The 25,784-nt window shown below is 34.5% G+C and overlaps 3 protein-coding genes across 3 annotated transcripts; 1 reads left to right on the forward strand and 2 right to left on the reverse strand.

The window, feature by feature from the left end:
- Positions 1-4,913: 4,913 nt before the first annotated feature.
- BDBG_16550 (uncharacterized protein) lies at positions 4,914-9,699 on the forward strand (the record flags this gene model as incomplete). Its single annotated transcript, XM_031724482.1, has 9 exons — positions 4,914-5,221; positions 5,287-5,844; positions 5,895-6,268; positions 6,330-6,917; positions 6,993-7,040; positions 7,116-7,501; positions 7,717-7,751; positions 8,090-8,422; positions 8,478-9,699. 9 exons carry the CDS (start codon positions 4,914-4,916, stop codon positions 9,697-9,699), a joined length of 3,852 nt encoding a protein of 1,283 aa, XP_031577021.1.
- Positions 9,700-9,739: 40 nt separating this feature from the next.
- On the reverse strand, positions 9,740-10,091 carry BDBG_02340 (uncharacterized protein; the record flags this gene model as incomplete). The annotated part of the gene is made up of 3 exons (XM_002627623.2): positions 9,740-9,808; positions 9,860-9,914; positions 9,970-10,091. The coding sequence occupies 3 exons, from the start codon at positions 10,089-10,091 to the stop codon at positions 9,740-9,742; spliced, it is 246 nt and encodes an 81-aa protein (XP_002627669.1).
- Positions 10,092-10,585: 494 nt separating this feature from the next.
- Positions 10,586-11,026, reverse strand: BDBG_02341 (uncharacterized protein; the record flags this gene model as incomplete). The annotated part of the gene is made up of 1 exon (XM_031720748.1): positions 10,586-11,026. One exon carries the CDS (start codon positions 11,024-11,026, stop codon positions 10,586-10,588), a length of 441 nt encoding a protein of 146 aa, XP_031577022.1.
- Positions 11,027-25,784: the final 14,758 nt, after the last annotated feature.

Below are 25,784 nucleotides of genomic sequence, written 5' to 3' on the forward strand. Positions count from 1 at the left end.
TTTATAGTTCATCTCAGTGTTTGTGTTGAGTTTTTCATAAATTTCATGACCTGAAATCAGTTATGAAGAATGAAGTAATTATTTATTATAATTGAAAGAGAGTATTCTGTGTTGAATTATAAATAATATAGACTTTGTAATTCACAGTGATTTCTTAAAAAGTTTGTGAATCTTCAATAGAAGTAAAAGAAGTGAAAGAAGTGTATTCAGAAGATATAATAATAATTTAAGAAAGATAATAATTTATTTTCAATAACTGATCACTGATATGTATAAGAAGAATTAATATAAGAGAAAATAATCTTCTTTCTTAACTTAGTTATAATTTTAGTACTAACTCAGATTAAATATTATTAATGTATAAAAGTAAATAAACAATCTTAATTAATCTCTGTTATATTTCTTAAAATATATTAATATTATAAAAGAGAGTGTTATCAAATTGCATTATCAGATAATATTATTAAAAATATATTAATATTATAAATATTAATATTGAAAAAATGTTGATACTTATACATTATAGTGATTTGTAAATCATAATAGTTAAATATATATATATATATTATTTCTGATATTGATAATTGATTACAACTTATACAATAATTTTTGAAAACTTAAAATTAATTTCAATTATTAACTAATATTATTATTATTATTATTTTCATTATACTTATATGCAAGCGGAGCTAATAATGAGCCTTGCGTGATGTTAAATACAGGTCAAGTGTTAGTTATACAGGAGGAAATACAGGTGTTGAGATCATGTCAAGAGAACAAGAACATAGAAAAATACAAAGAAGTGACAATTAAATACATGCAATAATAACTTCTCAGCTCAGGAATATAGAGCAATTTATTGAAGTGATTTGTACATCTCTGTATTTATTAGAAATCTGAGATGCTTGAGTTCTGGATTTAATATATCCCCTGCGGGTTTCAAACCCATGTGTCTTGGTTTCCCACGCCAAGGCGCTACTGAGTGGCTGCATTAACCATTCAGTCACCGGGGCATTATGAACTAATAGTTACAAACTTATAACTAACTAATATAAAAAGGAAAAAACTTTTTCTACTTATTATCTTTCTTCTCTTTCTCATTCTTCTTATTATTCTTTATAATTTACTTCTTATTCTTATTCTTCTTCTTCTTCTTATCTGAGATAATAATTATTTTAAAATCTCTCTCTACTGTCTTTTTAGAGAAGAGTTCTTACTACTCTCTCTTAATCAGATTAATCTGTATCTTAAAATCCTGTATTTTCTGATCTACTATCTCAGGTTTCATCTCAGCAGTAAGCAGATTAACATGCTCAGAGAGCAGAGCTGTCTTCTCAATATTTTAAATTATGAAGTGCATTTAAGATCTGAATAAGATCTTAATTTTCTTCTTCTCTGTCAGCTTCTACTAATCAATTAGAGAACAGAAGTGTTATTAAAAATTATTATCTCTTAATAAAAAACTTATCAGTTTTGACTTCTTTATCTCTTACTTTAATACTCTCTTAATCTTCTTCTACTACTGTTTATTTATAGTAATGCTCTTTTTCTCTCTCTCTCTCTTTATTTTAATCTTAAATCATTCTCAGAACTTCTTCTGATCTCACTACTACTATATAAGACTCTTCACTATCTTCTTTTTCAATCTCTTATAAGCAGTGTTATTCATATTATTTCTATTCTTAGTTCAGTCTAAATCTATCAGAAGTGTTACTTAAAATTATTATTATTCTACTCTCTTACAGAGTCTCTTTAAGATATTATAACATGTCTTATAATCTGTCTTCTCTTACTTAAATATCTTCTTCTTCTCTCTCTTCAATCTGTGACAGTGCTTATATGACTTGATGATTCACAGAACTGCAGAATATTTAAAGAGAAATAATATAATTAATTTTAATAAGTGTTAAGAGAGAGTGAAGATAGAGAAGACAGCTAGTAATAATATAATAATAATAATAATAATAATAATAATAATGATAATGATAATAGTAATGATACTGATAATAATAATAATAATGATAATAATAATGATAATAAAAGAAAAAGTGTATCAGAATATATTATTAACTTACTAAATATAAAGAGACTTAAAGAAACTATTAACAGCTTTCAGAGATGTACAGAAACAGCTACAGTATTATATAGTAATATTATCTTCATTTAATACATGCACTATTAATATTCTTTATATACAGTTATTATATAATCTATATCAGAAATACATGCAGAAATCAGATCTTTAATACTAAAGAGAATAATTGCAGTGATTCTCTGTTTTTATATTATAAAGATAAGTTATTCTTATTTCTTTCTTCTCTCTTTTCTCTTCTTCTTCAACTCATCACTAAGTTCAAGCTAATATAAAAACTATTAAAATACTCTTAGAAACTCTTAAATTGAAGAGTATAGACTAATCAAATTTTAAATACAGATAAATTAAATTACATTTAATAATACTAATTATTCATTCTTTTCTTAATAAAATAATAGTCATGTCTTTCTCTCTTTTCTCTCTTAAATAGAACATGATCTGTGAAAAGTGAGTATCATATCAGATTATAATAATCAACACAGTCTCAGTATACAGAGCTGTATACATGCAGTGTATACTGAACTGAGAGACTGTGTGAATTACAAATCAGTAGCAGCATTTCAGAAAGAGCTGTACAGTGTGAAAAAGCTGTAATTCTCAGTTATATATACAGAGAGTGAATCACTGCAGTAAGTGTATATATATTATATAAAAGTAACACTTTTTTAATAATACTCAGTCTCTAATATTATAAAAATAGAGTCTCTTCATGAGATTTATTTTTATCAGAAGTTGAGAAATCTTATATTTCTCAAGATTATCTTTATATATCTTATCTATGAAATCAATGAGAGAAATTATCAATTTCAGTATTCTATTCTTAATATTATTCAAGTGACAGCAGAGTTCATTCTAGTCACACTTTTTAAGTGTATATTTTCTAATTATTCATATTTATACAGATATATACTGATTATTTAGTAGATAATATTAAGATAATAACTTATCACAGCTGTGTTATTCTCACTATGAGAAATATATAATTGATAAGAAACATTATAAAGACTCTGAGAAGTAAGTATTTTAAGAATACTGTAGCTTTACAATCTTGATTTTTTTTTATTTTTTTTTTATTTTTCTTTTATTTTTTTTTCTTTCTCTTTTTTTTTATTGTGATTTTTTCTTGTTTTTATTTTATTTTTTATTTTTTATTTTTTTTATAATTAAAATTATATAAATTATAATCTGTATTCAGAAAAGTAATAATATTTAATAACACTCTCTATTAAATTTTCAACAAATGAGTATTATATTATGATATTATATAAGTGAGAAATAATTTCATAATCTTATTTAATATCATTCTCAATAATAAGATCAGAATGAAAATATGACTAAGAATTCAAATATATTCTTTATTTAAGACTAGATTTTTATTTGAAAAGTGAATCTGAGATCTTCAATATTTAAAATAATATAATTTGAAATTAATATAATGAATATAAATCATAATCAGAAGTAATGCTTTTAGATAATATAATAACTATAAAGTTTAATTCTGATCTCAGATACAGTTACATAGTCAGTCTAGTCTTATCAGTTAATCTACTCACAGCAGAGATTAATTCTACAGAAATAAAGAATTAAAGAGACTCAAATAATCTCTTATAAAGAGAGAGTTAGATTTATATATCTATAAATAAGTTTCTATATATAGAACTTATTAAAAGATATTATAACTCTTCTCTAATAAGTTATTTTATAAATACTAGAGCTTATAAGTTGTTTATAAGAAAATACTTCTGATTGAAGATACAAGAGTATATAAAGAAGATAGTGAATTCTTATACTATTTATCAGAGTTTATAAATAGTGTAGTTTAAATTATATAAAGAACTTACTTCTCTACTCATCTTATAAAAATCTTGAAAACAGCTAGAAATAAACACTCTTATAAGTCTTTCTGAAAGTAAGAATATATATAATGTTCTCTTTAACAGTGTGCTGATAATGATAGATTGTTTTATCAAGATAACACACTTTATACTCATCTGTAAGAACTTAAAGTCAAAGAATTTGACTTATATCTTCATTCACAATGTGATTTAGTTACATGAATTGTCTGTGAACATTGTCTCAGACAGAGAATCAATCTTTGTGAGAGAGTTCTGATCTGATCTGATGACTATACTGAAGATCTCATGAGATCTAAGCACAGCTTTTCATCAGCAGACAGATGATCAGACAGAATGTCTAATGAGTATATTAGAACAGTATCTGTAGTGCTTTGTCAATTACAATCAGGATGACTGAGTGTATTGATTGTCACTTGTGGAGTTTGTGTACAACAACTCAAAGCATGCCAGTACAGGTAAAACCCCCTTTGAGATGCTCACTGAGACTCACCCGCGGATGACCTTGATGGACCCGCGAGAGTACACTATAGAGTGTGGTGACGCGTCGAAGGCCACCACCATCCACGCTGACGGGACTCAAGATGGATTCGATCTCTCGCACAGCGACCCAGCGCCCCAGATGCCAATGCTGCCGCTGCTCTCGCTCCACTTCGTGCGGTCTATTTTCGGTTCCTCGCCCTGCTTGCAGGCGGCCGCTGGTTCGTGCAGATTCAAAATGGGTGCTCAATCACCCGCCAGTCACCCGTCCTTCTTCCGCAGGAGGGGAATGGTGACTCTCTTTCATCTTTATTCTTTTTGCAAGCTCTGAACTCTGCTGTCTCTTCATAATTTTCTGTTGCGCTGTTCTACAGCTTGTCATCTGTACAATCTTCTTATTACTGTTCACTCTGCCGTCGCTCTACACCTGGCACTGTCGGCCCTCTTCCAGCAAAGGACCAGCACTGCTTCTACACTGATTCGCCATGATGATGGCTGGCTCCACCATGGATGTGTGCTGTGAGGTCTCAGACTCCGATCCAGATTACAGTGATGATGGCGGTCTATTTTCAGACTGCGTCGATGATTACGACACGGATGTGACTGGGGAGACCTCCAGCGATGACAGCAGCAATAGCGAGGACAGTCATGAGGAGTGGGATGACTACAAGCTCCCCCCTCCCGAACACTATGCGGCGGAGGAAGCCAATCTTGATCCCTCAAAGCTTCGGGAGCGCCTCTATAAGGACAGCACCATTTACGGCAAGGATAGAGCTCGCGACCACTGGGAGCGGTGAGTATGCTGCAGTACAGGCACAACATGCTCCGACCAGACCTGCTAACTACGGGGCAAAACAGGTTCTGCGAATATATGCACCGAGATGTGTCCCACGCGTACCGCACCCTCTCGATCCAATCTCTCAAAGCCTTCTTCAGCTGGGCGTGCGACCAGCGTCGCGGTAAGGACGGGAGGAGGCGGTCGGGTATCAAAAACATAAGTTCCTTGGAGACGTTCTGGAAGCAGTATTCGCAGGTCTACAAGGAGGACAACGGCAATGATATTGACCCCCTAATCATGAAACAGGCGCAGGATGTGATCAACCTTGTCGCCGACGAGAAGAAGCTCAGCCGCGAAAAGAGACTGAAAGCGACCATGTATGTCGAGGACCTGGCTGAGTACCTCCGCGTGCTTCTGACTACAACTGATATGCATTTCCTGGTCGGCTGGGAGCGCATCCAGTTGATCTTGTTCTGTCAACTTGCGGGATACACGGGACATCGACCGGAAGCACTGACGCAGCTCCGCTATCGACACCTGGAGCTCTCGCTAGTCAGGGACCCGGCTTCGAATCTAGCGACCCTGTTCATCGGACTGACCGGCGAGTTCACCAAGGCGTATCTGGGTGACAAGGATGCGTAAGGCCGGCTTCCACCCCTTCCTGCGGTGCGGAGACTGACGTGCACAGGAACACATTCTGGCTCCCTGAGATCATCTATGACCCGACTCTGGTGCTCAGCCCCCATGTCTTCCTTCTGGGACTGCTGTTCCATGCCAAGGCGTTCAAGTCCCCTTACATCCGGTGCCCTGAGGACCTTTACGATCTGGGCATTCTGGACGAGCTCAATGAGCAGAAGATCCCACTGCGAGATGACCTGGCGGAGAACTTTCTCTTCTGCCAGGTGGTCCGCGAGGGAGAGGGCGTCCGAATCGCGCATGAGATCAAGGCGACTACGGCATCGCTGCGGAATCGAATGAAAAAGTGCGGCGAGATCACTGGCTTTGAGTATCCTGTGGGCCCGTACGCGCTCCGTCGCGCTGCTGGGAAGGAGTGGAATGAGAGTGATGAGTATCACCATTCACCCTGCCTTTCCTTTCGCTCAATATTCTAATATCCAAGCAGCGGACGTCAGCGATTCTCTACAGAACTTGATGCTCCAGCACCAGAAGATCGATATGTACCTCAAATACTATCTAGATCGGAATATCAATGTTGATGTTATGAAAACCTTCCGTGATTCGTCTTTAGATCACTGTATAGACGAATCACGGAAAGCGCTCTTGAAGCGGATCTGCTCGATGATTCAATCCATTGACCCCCGGCGACCCTGGAAGCTGACGCCCGAGCAGTCAAAGTCAGTCAATGAGCAGCCGCGCATCCTCGCTCTGTCGAAGCGGGTTACGCGCCTCAAGAAGCATGTTGACCGCTCCGCAAAGTGGCTCGGAGGCGGAACTGGCGAGAGGTACAAGCAACGCTTCAAGATGGGCCGGCCTGGAGCAGAAAGGTACCGCAAGAAACTGAACAAGCATGAGAGTACGGATGACAAACATCACCGGGCAGTTCGCCGGCTTCGCAGCGAGAAGCAACGCGCAAGGCTCCAGCTGAAGCGCGAGATGCTGGAACGGTACCGAGAAGAACAGCCGCTGAAGGACATCGCCCAACAACTGTCCGGAAAATTGATCGACGAAGATGTGAAGGACGCAATGGAATGTTCGGACTGAATGAGCGTGGAGCTGATGGCCATGTGTGATGCGGTGCTGACACTGCCACCGACCACTCCATCAGCGGAGCTGCAGCGCCGGATCAAGGCCGTAAACACCATCATTGCATACAGTGGGGTCTAGGAGGGCCCACTCTGCCGTCGGCGTTTCCGCGAGACTCGACCAACCCCCGCGCCATCAACACCAGCTGAGCCAGAAGGAATCCGCACCCCATCATGGAACGAGCGCATCAGTGCAGTGGTTCGAGAAGTCTGCACCACTTCGACCGCCATTGATCCCGCCCGCCGGTCCAAGAAGCGATCAAAAATCTGCTTCCTCTGCCTGCAGAATTCTAACCTTCTGCCTGCAGATCGGGTCTACTCCTTCAAGACACCAGGGGACCTCACCAAGCATTATCAAAGGCGACATCTCGAGAAGTTCCAGCCAATGGGTTGTGGGATCTGCCGAGTGAGACTGGAGACCCTAACCGCCCTTCTCATCCATGCAGAAGTCGCGCATGGCACCGTTACGCGTGCCCCCAAATACCGGATGCCTGAACGGCCTGCGACCCATGCAAGTACTCGCGTGGCTACTGTAAGCAGGAGCCATCCATTGCCAAACTCCCAATCGATGTGGAGTTAGCCTAGCAGTCAACGTGGTAATTGTAAACGCGAAGGTTCCATACAGACCTGGAGTGGCCCCTCACAGATCGTGCACAATCTCTGGTAGACCAATCTCCCTCACCATTTCTCTGTGTACGGATAAGATACCAATCATGCAAGGTATCGAGCCTTATGTATTTTATGTAGCTAGATCAGCAGCATGTTCTTGTTGTCGGCAGCTGGTCAGTCAGTACAGGGTTTCTACACACTCGTCATAGTTATCAATAGGAATAATCCGGTAGGATACCCGCTGTTTCGTCTCGATGCATGTTCAGGACTAGGTCAAGTAGGGCTTGGATGATCGCTATAGCTTTTGTTATGTAACAGGAGAATAGGATGAAGGTCCGGCAGTATTTAAATGCACTTTTCCGTTGTAGAGAAACATAAAATGGCTGTCTATGAATGGTGACGACTGCCGAGAATTTTTGTCACACCTGGGATTTCGGAGAATCTTTCAACCGGGGTTGAGGTCAAAATGGTTTTGTCGGCTGGCAAATGCCATTACTTTCCGACTCTTCAGGATTCTCAAGATGCCATCAGCTAATCAACGTCCGAAAATATTCCGCTTCGCCAGATTCAATGTTGATGCTCTCTGTTTCCTCGCCAGCCGCCTTCGCGACGGAATTAGTTGTGACTGTGATGCATCTCAAGCTCCAGTGTATGGTAGTCTGAACTGGGCGATCTCCATCCTCTTTACTGATGGAGTGGAGTGGCTATTGAGATCACCACTAAACGAGAATGGAGCTATTCCGTGCCCTCGAACAAACTCTATGCTGCTGGAGAGTGAAGCTATCACGCTCAAATATATCCGATCTCATAGCTCGATTGCTGTTCCTGAGGTCTTTGCATACAGGTGATTCGAATGTCCTAACCCAGGGTTTCATGCTTATCAAAACTGATGGACAAAGTTGTTCCAAGGAGAATGAAATAGGGGTGCCCTACATCTTGATGAGCAAAGCACCTGGATGCCCTCTTCGGCTTCACTGGACGCATATGTCCTGGAATGGCAAGGCAAAAATTCTCCGCCAGCTTGGATCTATTACGTTGCAGTTATGCCAACTTAAATTCGACCAGATTGGATCGCTTTTTGAAAGCGTACATGGTCCGGTGATCAAGACATGCTTGACAAGGGGATTACTGGTGCACGAGAGGCACACACTTGATCTAAACCGCGGCCCCTTCACCTCCACCATTGACTTCTACGGAGCGTTGATTTCAGCGCTGCAAGATCATGCCAGCATTCTTCCTCTCAACCCGCGCTGCTTCTTTGCACCATTTCCTTTACCAGAGGATTATGAGGATGACGCTCAATTCGAGCGTTCCCGCGACCGGTGGCATGATTTTGTCACGCTACATTCCAAAATTGATGGTTCTGATAATCGGACAGATTATATGATCGTAAGTGACCTACTTGCTGACATGCGGAAAAAATGGGTCAGAGACACATCCTTCAAGGAGGACTCGTGCCATTACTCATTGCACCACCCGGACATCAGCGTGAACAATATCTTTGTTGATGAGGAATACAATATTACATGTGTTATCGACTGGGCGTTCTGTTCGTCTGTGCCTCTTTCAGTGGCCATCACAGAGCCTGGACTCCCTCAATCACGAAACGAGCTGTCAGAACAACTTCGAGAGCAATTTCAGCGGGGCTTTCGGGAAGCAGTGTACAATGCTTCAGATGTCAATCCGAAGAGAAGAGCTCTCCTCTGCCAAGTCCTGCAACATAGCCGCCCCATGTGGTTGCTTTCTCATATTCTCAACTTCGATACGGTCGTGGATTTTTCCCTGCTAAATGAACTCTGGGTGACCGTCAACAGCACCGGGGGTCAACTTCTGATGGAGTTTAAAACAAGACAGGCCTGGGATGATTATGGGAAGATACATGCGCTTCTGAAGAGAGATGATGATTACTCCAGGGTGGCAGAAAAGAAACATTTTGATCGGAGGTCTCAAGTTGATTTGACTGTTGCTAGAAAATTGACTCTTATTTCACAATGGTCTTCACGGTACAGTCAGCCAGGCTCCTTAGCACTCAGAGCGGAAAGCCCCGCATTCAAAGCCAACAGGACTTTGTGGAAGTGGATTGACCGAAGCCTGGCGGACCTCCAAGCTATGTATCACTGAATCTTCCAACACCAACCCCAAAATCCTGCACCTTCCATTTTTATGACCTCCTCAAGCGGATGTATTCCGTACGAACGTTCTCCTCGTCCTCTGTCTCGTCATCGATAACCTAGATATGTTCAGTTTTATGTATAAAATCAGGGGCTTCTGCTTGACATACAACTGCCATTAGGGTGCTGAATGTCTTGTTGCTGATGCTCCCCATTCGCCATTCACTATCTACTACAACTTAGCCTGGACTGAAGCTGAGGGAGCAACGAAGGCACATACCTACCGCCGCGAAGGACAAAGTAAACTTTGTCTCCCGCAACATAGTATTCTTTCTTTTCAGAATCAGAAGGCGGATCTGGCAAGTCCTCCGGTGTTGACGGTTGTGGTCGCCTTCTGGGCATTAAGAATGCAAAAGGGTTGGCCTGCTAGGATGCCTTGCTCAATAATTATCTGCTTCTCGCTTTTGCTTTGGTACTGCTCAATCTCAAGACTGATACCTTGGGACGATGAAGCTGGATTTGGTGCTTTCAATGAGTTCGCCTTTCGGTCGTTCAAGCAGAAAGAGAGAGAGGTGGGCTTATCTGTTCCCCGCCCAAAAGAGCCAATCATAATACAATCTGAATATGTCGATGAAAGTTCCCCCATGTCAAAGCGGGTCCGAACTTGGCATAGCTTCGACGCCAAGGCGGCCCCGCTGAATTGTAAAGAAGCAAAGTATTCGGGATTCGATTAATTGCGGCTAGTTGTAGGCACAGGTTTATACACATTCAAACCAACCTAGTGTATACAAGTATTAATCGAAGGAATCACAAATTACTGTCCTGTCCCCCTTCGAACCTTTTCAGTTGTGAAACCCATGTTCCATGCTCAAGATCAAACCCCATTGCCACGCTATCTAATCGCCTTCTAGCTGAAGTGCACTGCAATGGCCATCTCTGCATCCTTCACATAGGTCACTAATGTGAGAACCTTTGCTTTTAGATGAATAGTGAGACATATCCATCTGTATCCCGCACCATTTTTTGATACGGTATGCGACTCTTTCCGCATATGACCCATCTAGGCGTGGTCGGCTAAGATCGTTGCAGCCCTCGCAGCGTTGGTGATATACCCTTGCATTGTACTTCGCTCCGGGGTACATTCGTATAGTGATGGCAACTCTCTTGCTTGACCATCCACGAGAGGCACAGGTTCTGTTGCGACACATGAACCAACCCTTGATGTTTGTGTCGTACTCTCTGTTACAGCCTGCAGAGTCGTCAACGTCATGGAAGGTGAAATAAAGTCCCTCTTCTTCCAGCAAGCGTGATACACCGCCGTGGTGTGTTGGATACATGGACGAGCAAGCATGGGCTAGGGAGCTTTCGATGTGCTGCCCGAGAGCCCGTTCACTTTTGAACGATCGGTTGCAGCTGTCGCAATTGTACGAGGCAGCATGGGCTGGGGAGCTTTCGATGTGCTGCTCGAGAGCCTGTTCACTTTTGAACGATCGGCTGCAGCTGTCGCCATCGTAAGAGGGGGCATGGGCTTGGGAGGTTTGCTCCTTGCTCTCAAATAGCCAAGGATACACCTTTTCATAGTTGGTGAACTAGATCAGCAGGAATGATAATAATGGTCTCGAATAAACGTAAGTCCAAGTTAGTGCTTGAAAAGATGCGGAGTACTGTGTCCAATACAACATGTCAATTCATTGTCTAATAGAGATCGCAAGAACATGCTTTTCTCCAATGTTTGCAAATGACTTCTCTGCAGGACGTGGCCTGGTGTTATTGGTAGGTTTAACATGCAATGAACGCCACTGCTGCAATGTAGAAAAAATTAACTGATGGTAGCGAAGGTAGCGAAGCTTGAATAAGTATTATTGATCAAACACACTTGATAACTGGCCCATGTGTGGGTGTCTTAACACCAAGTCACATCGCCCGCACGCTATTGGCTATCGAGGTGGTGCCTGAGCCATGCAAGCGATCTGTCGACGTGGAATTAAACTCTGGTATTGCTCTGGAGCGATTGCTAAGCTGCTACCTTTTGTTACTTCTCGCAGTCCACATGCCATCCTTCGCACCCGAGATGGATAGCGAACGAAGAGGATAGCTGGTGAAGAGGATGGCGGGCGAGGTGGATGGCGGTCGGAATGGATGGCGGTCGAAATAGATGGCGGTCGAAATAGATGGCAGTCGAAGTAGATGGCGGCCGGAATGGATGGCGGTCGATGTAGATGGCGGCCGAAGTAGATGGCGGTCGAAGAAGAAAGGCCTTAAATCCCTTTACAAAGTGTGATTCAAAGGTTGCTTGAGCCAGCGTAAGATTACAGGCGTAACTACGCCGGCTCCTTATATGTAGATTAAATTACAGGGAGCAGAAAACTTGACCTCGCTAAGTGCGCCACTTGACCTTGTTACATAATCATGATCTTGGAGGATAACGTTGTTGTGTTGTAATCTAACTACGCGAGTTACACTTAAATATATATAAGTTGGGTGGCACGTGATTGGGGTAGATGTAGTAATCCTTATTAGGAAAAGCATCTGTACAGCAATAACTGTAAAAATTAACAGATACACAGAAAATTCATTAATACACTGTATCATCATTACCTTAGTCTCTCTTAATCTCTTTCAAATCAATCTTCTCAACAAACTTCTCAAATGCTGGTCTTGTCAATGGCTTAGTGAGGTCATCAGCTATATCAGCTGTGAAACCATCATGTTTCATCATGATATATTCTGTTTCAATCAAATCTCAGAGAATATGATACTCTATCTTGATGTGATGCAGTTCTTGTGCCAGAGATTTCTCTTTTTCTAGATTGATTGCTTTCTTCATAGCAGGCAGCATTGTCTCTTGTTTCTTGTCAGTATTTTGCACTCTCTCTAGTGAGTATGTTCTTTGTGATTCTTTTCATAGATGTATCTCTTCTAGTGAGTATATTCTTTATAATTCTTTTCATAGATGCAAAGATCAGACACAGATGTGTCAGTTTTACTTTTGCAGATGTGAAACTATCATCAGATGCAGGAAAATAAATCAGATCTCTGTATATTATCAGCTTCTTCAACTCATAGATATCTCTATCATTTAATCTCATAGTAAATGAGAACATTCTGTCAGAAGATATTAGTAATATAGTATGATTATTTCTATATATTAATTGCTTAAAAGTGTATCATTGCTGTACAAGCTTGCTTAGACTGATAAGATTAACTTTCAAATTTGAGGTATAACAGACATCATTTAATATCATATTTGTTTCTTTAACTGAAATGCTTGTATTCTTGACTATTATAACAGAGACTTTGACTTCATTCATCATTATCAATGATAATGTAACATTCTTCTTTTTTCTCACAATAAGATCTCTATAAGATGTGATATAAGCATCTGATCTGAAGTTCAATATTCAAGTATTCTTTATTAAGTTATTATTTGAATAAGTTTCATCTTTTAAATAGAACATTTGTTTTATAATACTGTGAATAGAAGTAGTATCTGTGTTATTATTATTCTCATTCTTATTCTTCTTATTAATAGTGAAAGAATGTTTTTCCAGGTATTTCATTCAATAATCATTCTGAGTATGACTGACTTTTTGACAGTGATAGTATGTTTTTATTTCATTTCTAAGTCTGAAATTATCATTATTGTTTCTTTTCTTATTCAATTCTTACTTGTTATCAGTTGCATTTATCATCACATTCTTTGAAGCTTCTCTTATTATCAGAAGATGTAGCAAGATATCTTGACAAAGACTTATAAAGTCAGTTTCAAAAGATTGACTATTATTCTTATCAATCTGATTCATTCAGTTTCTAATGAATAATACTCATATCTCACTCACTTCAGTGAGCAGACAGTTAAAAAACATGTAGTTCTCAGCCTTAAATTCTAGATGTATATATTCAGTTCATATAATAATTAAATATTTAATAAAGATATAATCTGATTTCTTTGACTTAATAGATAGAGTTATAATTTTTCTATACAATCTTGTTCTTTTAACAGCAGGTCTTTCAGTGAAATTCTCCTCTATAACTTTTCACAGAGTGTAGACAGATAGCTTAGATTTCTTTAGTACTGTAAAATAAGATTTTATCTGTGAAGTAATCACAGATTATATATAATTATACAGTTACATGTTACATTCTTTTCAAAATCATTGTATATTATTACTCACATTCTTCATGAGACTGACTTGCTTCTTATTAATGATATTGACTGTGTGAAATTGCTTTGTAGTTAATAAGATCTCTTTCTTTCACATTAAATAGTTCTCAGAGTCTGTGAGAATAACAGGCTTTCTGATGTGCTTAACATGATCTTAAAACTCTCTCAGAATCTTTATCAGAGCTGATGTTCATTCTTACTATTATAAAAATTCTGTCAGATTCACACTGACAGTGTCATCACTACTAGTTAAAGTCTTATTAGCTCTGCTAGCTTTCATCTATTCAATTTCATATTAAAGTTTTACTATCTTCAATCTCATACAAGTCAACTCATTTACAGAATTCATATTACAGTCACACTGACTATTCTTGTTATTTAACATCTTGATAATATATTTAATAATCAGGTCTTCAAAATCTCTATCTGAGTCATTTATTGTAAATATTATCAAATGAACTGTTGTTCTCTGTTGCACTTTCAGTGCTTCTGAATTTCATTGTCTTCACAGTATGTATTTATTTGTTAAATCTGTTGTTCTATCAGATCTCAAATTAATCATAGGTTCAAAGAGATATCTAGACACATTCAATGATATATGAAGATGAGATTGATGTGTTATCAGCAGTTATAAAAAGAGTCTTATAATCTGTTGAAGAATAATGTTCTAATATGTATATTATCTATCTAAGATAAAGCTATATAAGTTGAGTGACACGTGATTGAGGTAGATATAGTAATCATCAACAGGTTGAAGTGGCACGTGACTAGAGTAGATGTAAGTAATCATTAACACCTCTTCTTGCTACACTGTGATTGATGTATACAGAAAACTTGACCTTGCTAAGTGAGTCACTTAATCTTGTTATATAATCATGACTCTGACCTCGCACAATACAGTAATAATCAGTTGGTAATTAACTTTCAATCTTTTAATTCACTCATTTATTCATTCATTCACTCAGCTCATCAATTAATCAAAGCATGTATAGCTGATTTATAATCAATTAAATGAACAGACAAATTCATATAGAATATAAAGAGATGTTTTATAGAATTTTAAAATATATTAAGATAAAAATATTTAACAATTAATTTTGAATTGATTTTGAATTGATTTTGAATTGATTGTTAATTAATTATAATAATAAAAATAGATTTAATCTATATATTTAAGTAATTAATAATTAATTGAAAATCAGTTAATAGTTGATTCAATGTAAATTATATAAATACTTACTTTATTATTAAATTCAAGAATAATTTCAGTATTAAATTGATTTTAAATTGATTTTAAATTAATTAAGAATTGATTATAGAATTGATGATAAATAATTGAGTGATATAGAAAGCAGAAAACTTGACCTTACTAAGTGCGTCACTTGACCTTGTTATGTAAGCTGACCTTGTAAATGTGACCCGTGTCACTATCTGACCTCACTCAATACATCTTTTCTTATAATTTGAAACTACTTAATTATTTATCATTAATTCTACAATTAATTCAAAATCAATTTAAAATCAATTTACTACTGAAATTATTCTTGAATTTAATAATAAAGAAAGTATTTATATAATTTACACTGAATTGATTATCAGCTGATTTTCAATCAATTGTTAATTACTTAAATATATAGATTGAATTTATTTTATTACTATAATTAATTAACAATTAATTGAAAATCAGTTGATAATCAATTCAAAATCAATTTAATACTGAAATTATTCTTGAATTTAATAATAAAGTAAGTATATAATTTATACTGAATTGATTATTAACTGATTTTCAATCAATTATTAATTACTTAAATATATAGATTGAATCTGTAAGAGACCTACACTGAATGAATCAGTATTATATTGATAGGTCTTATATAACAAAGAGAAAAACATTAGAGAAGAAAAGAAAGAGAAAGTGTGAGAATCAGTAATTGAGATGAATATTTATACATATATATAATGATATATACAGTGAAGCTTCAAGGTGGAAGAATCTATACACATTTATAACAGCTGAGAATTGATAATTGAGAATGACTGAGAATTGAAATGTACATGTTCAAGAATGAAGTGAAAGAATCTATGAAGTATAATGAAATAGTCTATATAATTGATCAGATGCAGTCTGTCATATTAGTCCTTCTCTTTCAGAAGCAGTTCTCATTGATCAAGAGCTGCTGTTTCAGATAATATAAAACTCAGAGTTCAGATTGATTAATCATAGCTAACTTATTTCACAAGATATTATCAGCTGCAGCTGTGAGGTCTCTTATTGAGAATATTCTCAATCTCTCACTCAAGCTCATTATCTTCTTCTATGATGCCTGGCAGCTGTCAGTTGAAAGTCAGTTGAGAAGAAAATAAGTCAGTGATGATATGACAGAGCAAGCTTGTATAAATGACATCATGAATTTCTGATAATATGTTAAGATAGTAGTTATGACTATCTAGAACTTCTATCACTTTATACCTGATATGATGATAATCTAGTGTATGAGATAAATATGTAGTTCATATATTCTTGAGATTCAATCACATAAGATCTTCTATCTTATACTGCTCTGCAGAATCTTGTCAGATATTAATTTAATCTTCTTAATCTTGTTTCATGATTGTTATAAAGACCTCTGCTCAGTCACAGACATCTCAGAGCTTTATTACTATATTATCAGTGATCTGAATTGAACTGTGAGAGTTCAGTGTGAACTGTGTAGTCTCTAGAAGATTCAACACTTTCATATAATATCTGTGTATAAGAAAGAACAGACTTATATCTGTTGAAATAACATCTTAACTGTTGATAGTAATCTCTGCATATAGAAGAAGATTATATCAATTATCTTATAAGTAATTGTAGAACTTATAAAGATAATTTTTCACAGTCTGAATTATCTGTTCTGATACATTATCAGTCTTAGAGTGATAGACAGTTAATAAATAATATATAATCTTGAGAACTTAATAGATTCTTGTTCAGAGAGTGCTTATAAATTAATAACTCTGATCTGATACTATAAATCTCAGTAATTTATATATACAATAGAACAGGCTCTGTAGAAAAGCTTCAGTGACTTATTCAGTATTCATCTTATTACAAGATTTCAATATTATATCTTTACTTAATTAATTCACAATGATCAGAATATTTCTACAACTCTTACTCTTAGATAAATTAATAGTGAAGTTAATTACTACATCTCATCAGATTCTATCAGAGATATTAAGTGATTTTAATAGATCTTTTCAACAGTTCTTTCATAAGATAATAGAAGAATAGTGATTACAGTTTCAGATAAAACATCTGATACTGTTTAATATCTCAGATCAGTAGAACTCTCAGAAGATCATTCTACACAGTTATTCACAGTCTGAATAATCAGTTATATATAAATCATACATCTCTTGTATTATTCAAGTGTATAAGAGTTCAGAGTGAGAGACTTAGTGTTATTTATAAAATTATAGAGTGTTATTATTATTGATTGAATATTCTGAGATGTTGATTCTTATATATAGTTCTGAGAGAAATCAAAGTGCTTCTTGATATACTGCTTTAGTAAGTGCTTAAAGAAGTTCATCAGTTTAAGCTGTTACATGTCATAATTTATCTAGTGTAGGTTTGAGAGAAGTCAAGATATCAGTGTCAGTGTTAGTATCAGTTTGAAGAGAGAGTGTTCTAATCAGAGAAGTATATATAGTATCATGAGTTATTTTATCTTAATCAACTAATATCTTCAGATCTAGAAGCTGATATTCTCAGTTCATTTAACAGATGTCTGCTATATTGAAAGACATATCTTACTCTCATTATAAGAGAGTATCTGTCATTGAGTTCTAGCTGCTGAGACAGTAGTGTATTATAAAATGAAAGCAGCTTAAGAACTCAGATTATTATATCTATTATTCAGTGAGTTTATAGATAGTTATGAAGTATTTAAGATTCTTATAATCTGTGATTATCTCAAATTCAGAGATACTTCAGAGTTCAGAGTCTCATTCTTCTAAACAGTATATAATTGTAAGAAGTTCCTTGTCATAGATCTTATAATTGTATTCAGCAGGACTCAGTTTCTTAGATATGAAGATATATAATTGTAAAATATCTTTATTATCATATTATAATATCACTTCTTCTATTACATAGTCAGAGAAATCAGCTTCAATAACTGTCTTATGATCAGAATTGAATATTATCAGTAGAGAGATATTAATAAACATCTTCTTTATCTGTATAAATGCAGCTTCAGTGTTCACTGATTATTGAAACACTGAGTCTTTCTTAGTGAGTTCTGTAAGTGATCTTATAATATCTGAGAAGTTTTATATAAATTGCTGATATAAATTAGTGAATTCAATGAAGCTTTATACATCTTTCACAGTATGTAAAGCTTCTCATTCAAGAATGACAGAGATCTTCTCAGAATTCATTTAAATTCTCTTATCAGCTTCTATGATGAAACCTAAGTATTTAGTACTCTTAACTTTGAAATCATACTTATCAATATTAATTAATAGTTCTGTTTCTCATAGTTATTATAATACTCTTTGTATATACTCTTGATACTCTTTTCTGAATTCATTGATGAAGATGAGAATGTTATCTAGATAAGTAGATACAAACTTATTAAGAAAATCTCAGAGTGCTCAGTTAATATACTTTTGAAATGTACTGAGAGCATTGATTAGTTCAAAGAGTGTGACTACTTATTTAAAGAGATTATATCATTTTAAAATACTGTAAGTCACTCATCTTCTTCAGTAATATGAATCTTATGAAACACAGTGATGATATCTAACTTTGTAAATCATTGAGCTTATTCAATATGAGTTAGAGGTTTATTGATAAGAGATAAAAAATAACAGTTCTTCTTTATTAATCTGTTCAATTCTCAATAATTCACACAGAACTGAAGTTCTTCATCTGATTTCTTTGCAAAGAGAATAGAGACTGTGATGTAAGAGTTATTAATATGTATAAATTCTTTATTTAACAGATCATTGAGTGTCTTTTAAAGAAGAAGAAGTTCATCTTAAAACATATTATAAAGAGAGTCTTATAACAGTTCAAGATTCTTATCATTCTTTTTCTCTAACTTAATACTGTGATTCACTTCAGAATCTTGTAAGAGAGATATATTTATAATATTATCTTATCAGAAGATATCTAGATATTCATGATATTATTAAGAGAGTTTTATACAAGAATCTGTTATTGAAACACAGAATAACTTTTCTAGAGTCTTTTTAATATTGTGATTCGGAAGAACATACAACCGCCGGATAATAACGCAGCCGCTTCTGAACACGCTTCCGAACACACTTATGAATGTAAAGAGGCTCTAGCGGCCACTAATTATTTAGATAATGTATATAAGAAGCCGGTGTACGCCTGTAATCATACACTGACTCAAGCAACCTTTGAATCACATCTGATAGCATGTCTAAAAACCAGTGAGAAGTGCAGACTTCTTCAGAGTGTGATAATTTTATCTATGAAGCAATTCATAGTTATCATGTCAGTGTGATTCTAGAACATCTCAAAAGATAGCATATAAAGAGCAGTGAGTGAAAGAGCATTTAATTGATACTGCTTTACTTGTTGAGAAAAAACTTCACACTCAGATGAATGCCATGTATAATGTGTAAATAGATGAGATGTGAGAAAGAGAATGAGAGTAATGAACAAGATTCAAAGAAGTTCACTCTCTATCTAAAAGAAGAATAAAAAGAGAGAGTGATAATCACTGAAGTTATACAATAATAACAGAAATTATATAGTGATATAATAATATAGTAATATAATAAGAGACATTGTATAATCAATGAGAAATTATTAAAATGAATATCTCTTCTAGTTAATACAAACAACACTCTTCTCTGCTATCTGAATCAGAAGATATGCAGAATCTCTCAGAGAGTTTACTCAAAGCAGTAAGAAAAACAGCTGAGACTGCTGAACTGAAATTGAAGCTCTGTACATGTACAAGAATTCTAAACAAAATTGAGACCTTGTGTACACAGTGACAGGTCAAGGCAGAAGTTAAACAACAATTGACATTCACTGTAAATCAAGTATTCACTATGAAGAGCTTCATTAATGCAATCATTATCATCAATAAGAATAGAGAAAATCAGATCTTAAGTCTGCAGTGAAAGATTGAATATTTATAGATAACTACATCAAATCTGAAGATCTCACTACAATTATTCACAATCTCTTCAGAAGTGTACATACTAGCAGAGATCACTGCATAGAATAAGAATCTGAATATAAAATACATCAAGCTGAGAGATATGTCAGAGTCATTAAGCTTTAATAATAACTGAAAAAATAATGCTGTAATCAGCTGGCTAAGTCAGATGCAATCATATTATCAGATTAAATATAAACTCACAGACAGATAGTTAATAGAATTTTAATAAGTCTTAAAATCTGCTATGTTTCTACATGAAAAAGTGAAGTCATTATAAATGACTGATGAAAAGATAAATCTCACAGACTCAGAATGATATTCATTTTCATAAATATAAAATGAGTTTTTCAAATGAATCTTACACAACTTTGAGAAAGTAAATATATAAGATAAGTATTATAAACACTTTACTGAGTGTAGATAAGTGAGTGATCTTACATTATACTTTATATACTTCAGTTTACACTATCTTATATTGAATGAAAAGCTTTCAATATCTTTCTATTTACAGATCTTCATTTATAATCTTATATTCAAGTTAAGAGCAGAATGAAAATGCTTAATCTTATAGTCAGACACAGTGAAAGAAGTATACAATATTCTTATTATACAGAAACAAGTGAGTCAATTGTAATAGAAAATAATACAATCAAGTATATCTTAGCAGAGAACAGATAATCAGACTTTTATAATATTAGTTATACACTCAGATGCAATGAATCTAGATCTGAATGTTATTACTAAAGTACTGAATTTTTTAAAAAAGAGAACTTCTGAGTGAAAATCTTGATATTATAAGTATCAAGCTTGCTTCAACTGCAGATGCCAGAATCATGATATAAAGAATTACACACAGTATACATAGTCAAGAGAAGTAAGATAGTCAAAAAACTAGCAGAATCAGTGAGCTCAGAGACACTCACTGATATTGTATAAAAAGTCTTCAAAGTGAAAGAGAGGTCTGTATTAGATGATTCTCTGAATTCTGTGAATGCTAAGAGAAAGCAGGCTTCTGAATAAGATATAGATAAGAATAATAAAGTGAATACTTATCTCAATATCTTGAAACCTGAAATGTTAATGTATAAGAGACACTTGAGTAAGAATTGAGAGATGACTGTAAAAGTGTTAGTGAATACAGAAGCTTCTATATAATATATTAATAATCATATAATCTGAAGACTGAAACAGGTTTATCAAGTGAAGAATTTCTGATACATAAGATTATCTGATAACTGATATTTGATATCATCTGTAAGAGTAAGAGTTCTCTTGTACTTCAGAGAATGATCTTGCTATATTTGAGTGTGAGAGCTGCAGAACATGAAATACAATCTTATTCTTAAACTCAATTAATTTCAAAGGTTCAATCTGTAGATTTAATAATGTACATGTTATATATAGTTGACTGATAGAAAGAAAACAGTTCATATAATTCTATTAACTGATATGAGAAGGATATTTCACATCTCTGATATAGAAGAGTTAAATCTGCTTACATATTAATAAGTAAAAAGAATGATTTATAAGATCTCATCTGAAAGCATTCTGTATGTCATATGAAATTCAGAAGCAGAGAAAACTAAGATAAAGAATATATAGAAGAACAAGTGTATGAAGAAGCTTTTGAACAAGTATGAGAAGGTCTTTCAAACAGATCTTTCACTGGAATTACTGCTGAAATGAGAATTTGTACATGAGATTGACACAGGGGATGTGAAACCAGTCAATCAGAATACATATTCTCTGTCACAAATGCATTCTGAAGAACAGAAGCATCAGATCACAGACCTTCTAGAATATAGTCTTATACAATTCTCATCAAGTGTGTGAGACTTTTCAGTTCTATTTATGAAAAAGGTGAATGAGAAGTGATGAATATGTATCAATTATTAAGCACTTAACAAGCTTATAATCAAGAATGAATATTCACTGTCACAGATTCAATAACAGTTGAATATGATTGAAAACATCTGATATCTATCAAAGATCAATCTTCTCTCAGAATACTGACATATTCATGTAGATAAACTGTCAGTCTTGTGAACTACATTTAATATACAATGAGAGAAGTTTGAATTTCTGATAATGTCATTCAGTCTGATAAATACATCTATCATCTTTCAAATAATGATGAATATGATTCTTTATAAACAGAATAAAACCTCATGTCTTGTATATCTCAATAACATTCTAGTCTTTTCAAACTCATATAATGAATATCTGAAGCATCTCAATGAAGTGCTTATAACTCTGACAGAGTATAAGCTCTATATCAAATTAACAAAGTATATGTTTGAAATGAAAGAGTTAGAGTTTGTAGAATATGTAGTGAGTGATGACTGTATACACCTCATCTCAGAGAAATTGAATGTTATAGTAAATTGACTGTGACTGAGAAATATACATCATGTATAACAGTTTCTTGAATTGATCTCATATTACTGCAGATTTATCAAGAATTTCACATGAATATCTGCATCACTCTCAGATCTCTTAAGAGAAATAGATACAAATCTGCAAAAGAAGAAGTTTCATTCAATTATCTGAAATGTTATGTGTGAGAAGGCTTTTCTCACACTGAGAGAATATGTAACAACTTTCTCAGTGCTTATTTAATCAGATTATAATAAATCTTTCTATATTAAGACAGACACATCTGAATGAGCTATCAGAGATGCTCTTCTACAGATAAGCAAGAACAGCAAGCTGCACTCAGTGATATATAATGATAGAAAACTATTAAGCACTGAACTCAATTACTCAGTGTATGAAAAGAAATTACTAGTGATCAAGCATATACTGATGTTATGAAATAGATATATTAACAACAGACATATAATAACAGTGATTATGAATCACAAGAGTCTTGTTTATCTATAATTAACAATGAAATCTTTCAAATACTTAGCACATTAAATCTCAGAGTTTCAAGTGTACAATCTTAATATCAAATACTGAAAGAGATCAGATGCTGTGATATTTGATATAATCAGTTACAGACCTGATTTCATGAATGAGAGTTCTATGAATCATGTATAAGAGAAGTTCATATTAAACACACTGAGAGAATGCAAGAAATCAGAATGAGTGAATGTAATGACCTCTCACTTAAAGAATAGTAAGATATCAGATAATAAGTATCTTGTGAAAGTGATAGAAGAGATGCTTCTGAACTTCAAGCTGAGAAAGTTGAAAAATAATATTATGCTTTACTGTAATCTAGAATATGCAGAAGCTCTCTATCTAGAACATTCATTTAGACACAACTTGATGACTCGCATGCATAAGAAATTCAGTCACTTAGAAAGCTCTGAACTCATAAGTGTACTCAAATCAAGAGTATACTGATCAAGCATGGCTGAGAACATTCAGATGTATACTTACAAGTGTCTGAATTGCCAGGTAATGAAAGAATCTAAGAAAGAATTGAAATGTGAGAAAGTGTAACATCAGATAAAGTGTATAATATAACTGTTTAAATGATGAGAGATGAATCTCATAGATATACTACTGTGAATATCAAATGAAAATTGATGAATAATCACTGCTATTGATTATACTACTGACTAATCAGTTATGAAAGCAGTTTCAGAGATAATAGAGAAGATGATGATGAAGTTTCTATATAATAAGATCTATATCAACTATGAAATACTGTGTGAGATTCTAACTAATAACAGTGTGAATCTTATAGAAGAAGTAGTGAGGCATTTCATAGACCAGTTACAGATAAGATATTATAGAACAACATTATATCATTCACAGATAAATGAGAAGATGAAATACTTAAATGAAATCTTGAGCAACATGCTGATGAAATATCTAGTGAGTAAGTCTATGAAATTATAAGATGAATATCTTGATCAGACACTATTAGTCATATGAATTTAGCAGTATGCAGTCTTCAAGCATTCATCATTCTATCTGTTATATGAATTGCATTCACGCATTCTGAAGAATGCTTCAGAAAAGGTGAAGAAGAAAACAGTAATTACAGACATAGCAGAAACAACAGTTGCAGACACAACAGTTACAGATACAGAACTAAGATTGAAAGAGATCAGTCACACACATGTAAAAGCTAACAAGTTACTTCTGAATCAAGCAATTCAATTAAAAAGAATACAAGACTCACTAGTTAAGAAATTGAGTCTTAAGATAAGAACATGAGTTCTTGTATACAATGAGAGTTCTGAGAAGTTTCAATCTAGATAATTTGAGCTTTATAAAATACTCAAATCACATTCTCTGAGAATATATATATTGAAAGAATCAGAGCAACAGATCTTATATAACTTAATAAATAATTTATATCTTATAAAGATAAAGATGCAAGATCTGAGCAGATTATAATTATTCACAGCACTCTCATCAGTATTGAAGAAGAAGAAGCTTATAATTGAAAAGTCTCATGAAGTAAGAGAAATCATAGACACTTATAAATCAGATAATCTCACTTATTCTGATCTTTTCATAATTATAAGAAAAGAATAAGAAGAAATGAAGAAATTAGATAAACATCACACTTCAATAAGTAATAAAACTGTAGCTGATTATATGATAATATGCTGTAGATAGCAGATATAACACAGTAAAAAGCAGTCTCAAAGCAGCAGACTTGCACATGAGTCAGATCACAGAAGAAAAAGAAATTCAGAGTTGAATTTAACTGTTTATATCAGTTCAATTACAGAGATCACAGAGAATGAATCATCTGAAACATTCATGAATATATAAGATCAAGTTATCTTGATCTCTAAGAATGCTCAGAGATTGAGCAAGGTTAGTTTCAATGAGTTATTCACTGTAGTGATCTGAGCAGGTGAAGAGAGATAGTATAATGTGTGAGATAGAATCATAAAAGATGAAAGCTGCTGAACCTAGTCACTGAACACTGTATTATATAGAGATTATATAAGAGTGATGACTAGCAGATAAAGAAAAAGTGTAAGAAAAGAAAAATAAATTGATTATCAATTATAAGAGTTAGCTGTAAAAGACAAATATTATTATAAATATCTCATTCATTTTTATACATTATATATTTAATCTATTTCCAATGTCATATCATCTGAAAAACATCAAAAACAAAGGAAATCTCAAAACTCAAGATCTATAAGAAATTTGAGAGCTGTAAGTCACTCTTACAATAATATTATACATATCTCTGATTTCTCTATCACTCTGCATACAACATTAATATCATTTATCACAAGATTGACTGAAATATCAATATAGAAATGTGTATGTGTGTGTGTAGAAAAATTGAAGAAGAGTATAAAACTCATAGAATCAGAAGTCAGAGCAGAGAGAGCAGAGATGAAAGAAGTAGAAGAAGAAGAAGACACAGAATCAGACAAATAATGATGAGAGTCACTCAGAGTTAAATACTTATAATCTGATATGCACACAATCTTTTCTGCAGAGAAGAGAGAGAAAGTGCTGAGAGAAGTTTAAGAGCAGAAGAGAGTAGTCTTAGCAGTGTTATTATCTTCAATTAAAATGATCTCTGACACTGAAGTAACTAAGAACTATTATTAGTATACAAAACTATAAAAAGCAGAAGTAACAATTACTGAATAAACATCTGCTGATCTTGGAATTGTATATGTAATTACAACATGTACAAGGCTTCTGAGAAAGAGAGAGAGAGACACAGAGAAATACAGAAAGTAGAACACAGTGTGTGAACAGCTCATTCTCATAATAATATCTCAGACAAGATGTATAAGT

Source organism: Blastomyces gilchristii (genome assembly GCF_000003855.2).
Source record: "Blastomyces gilchristii SLH14081 genomic scaffold supercont1.3, whole genome shotgun sequence".
Taxonomy (NCBI): Eukaryota; Fungi; Ascomycota; class Eurotiomycetes; order Onygenales; family Ajellomycetaceae; genus Blastomyces; species Blastomyces gilchristii.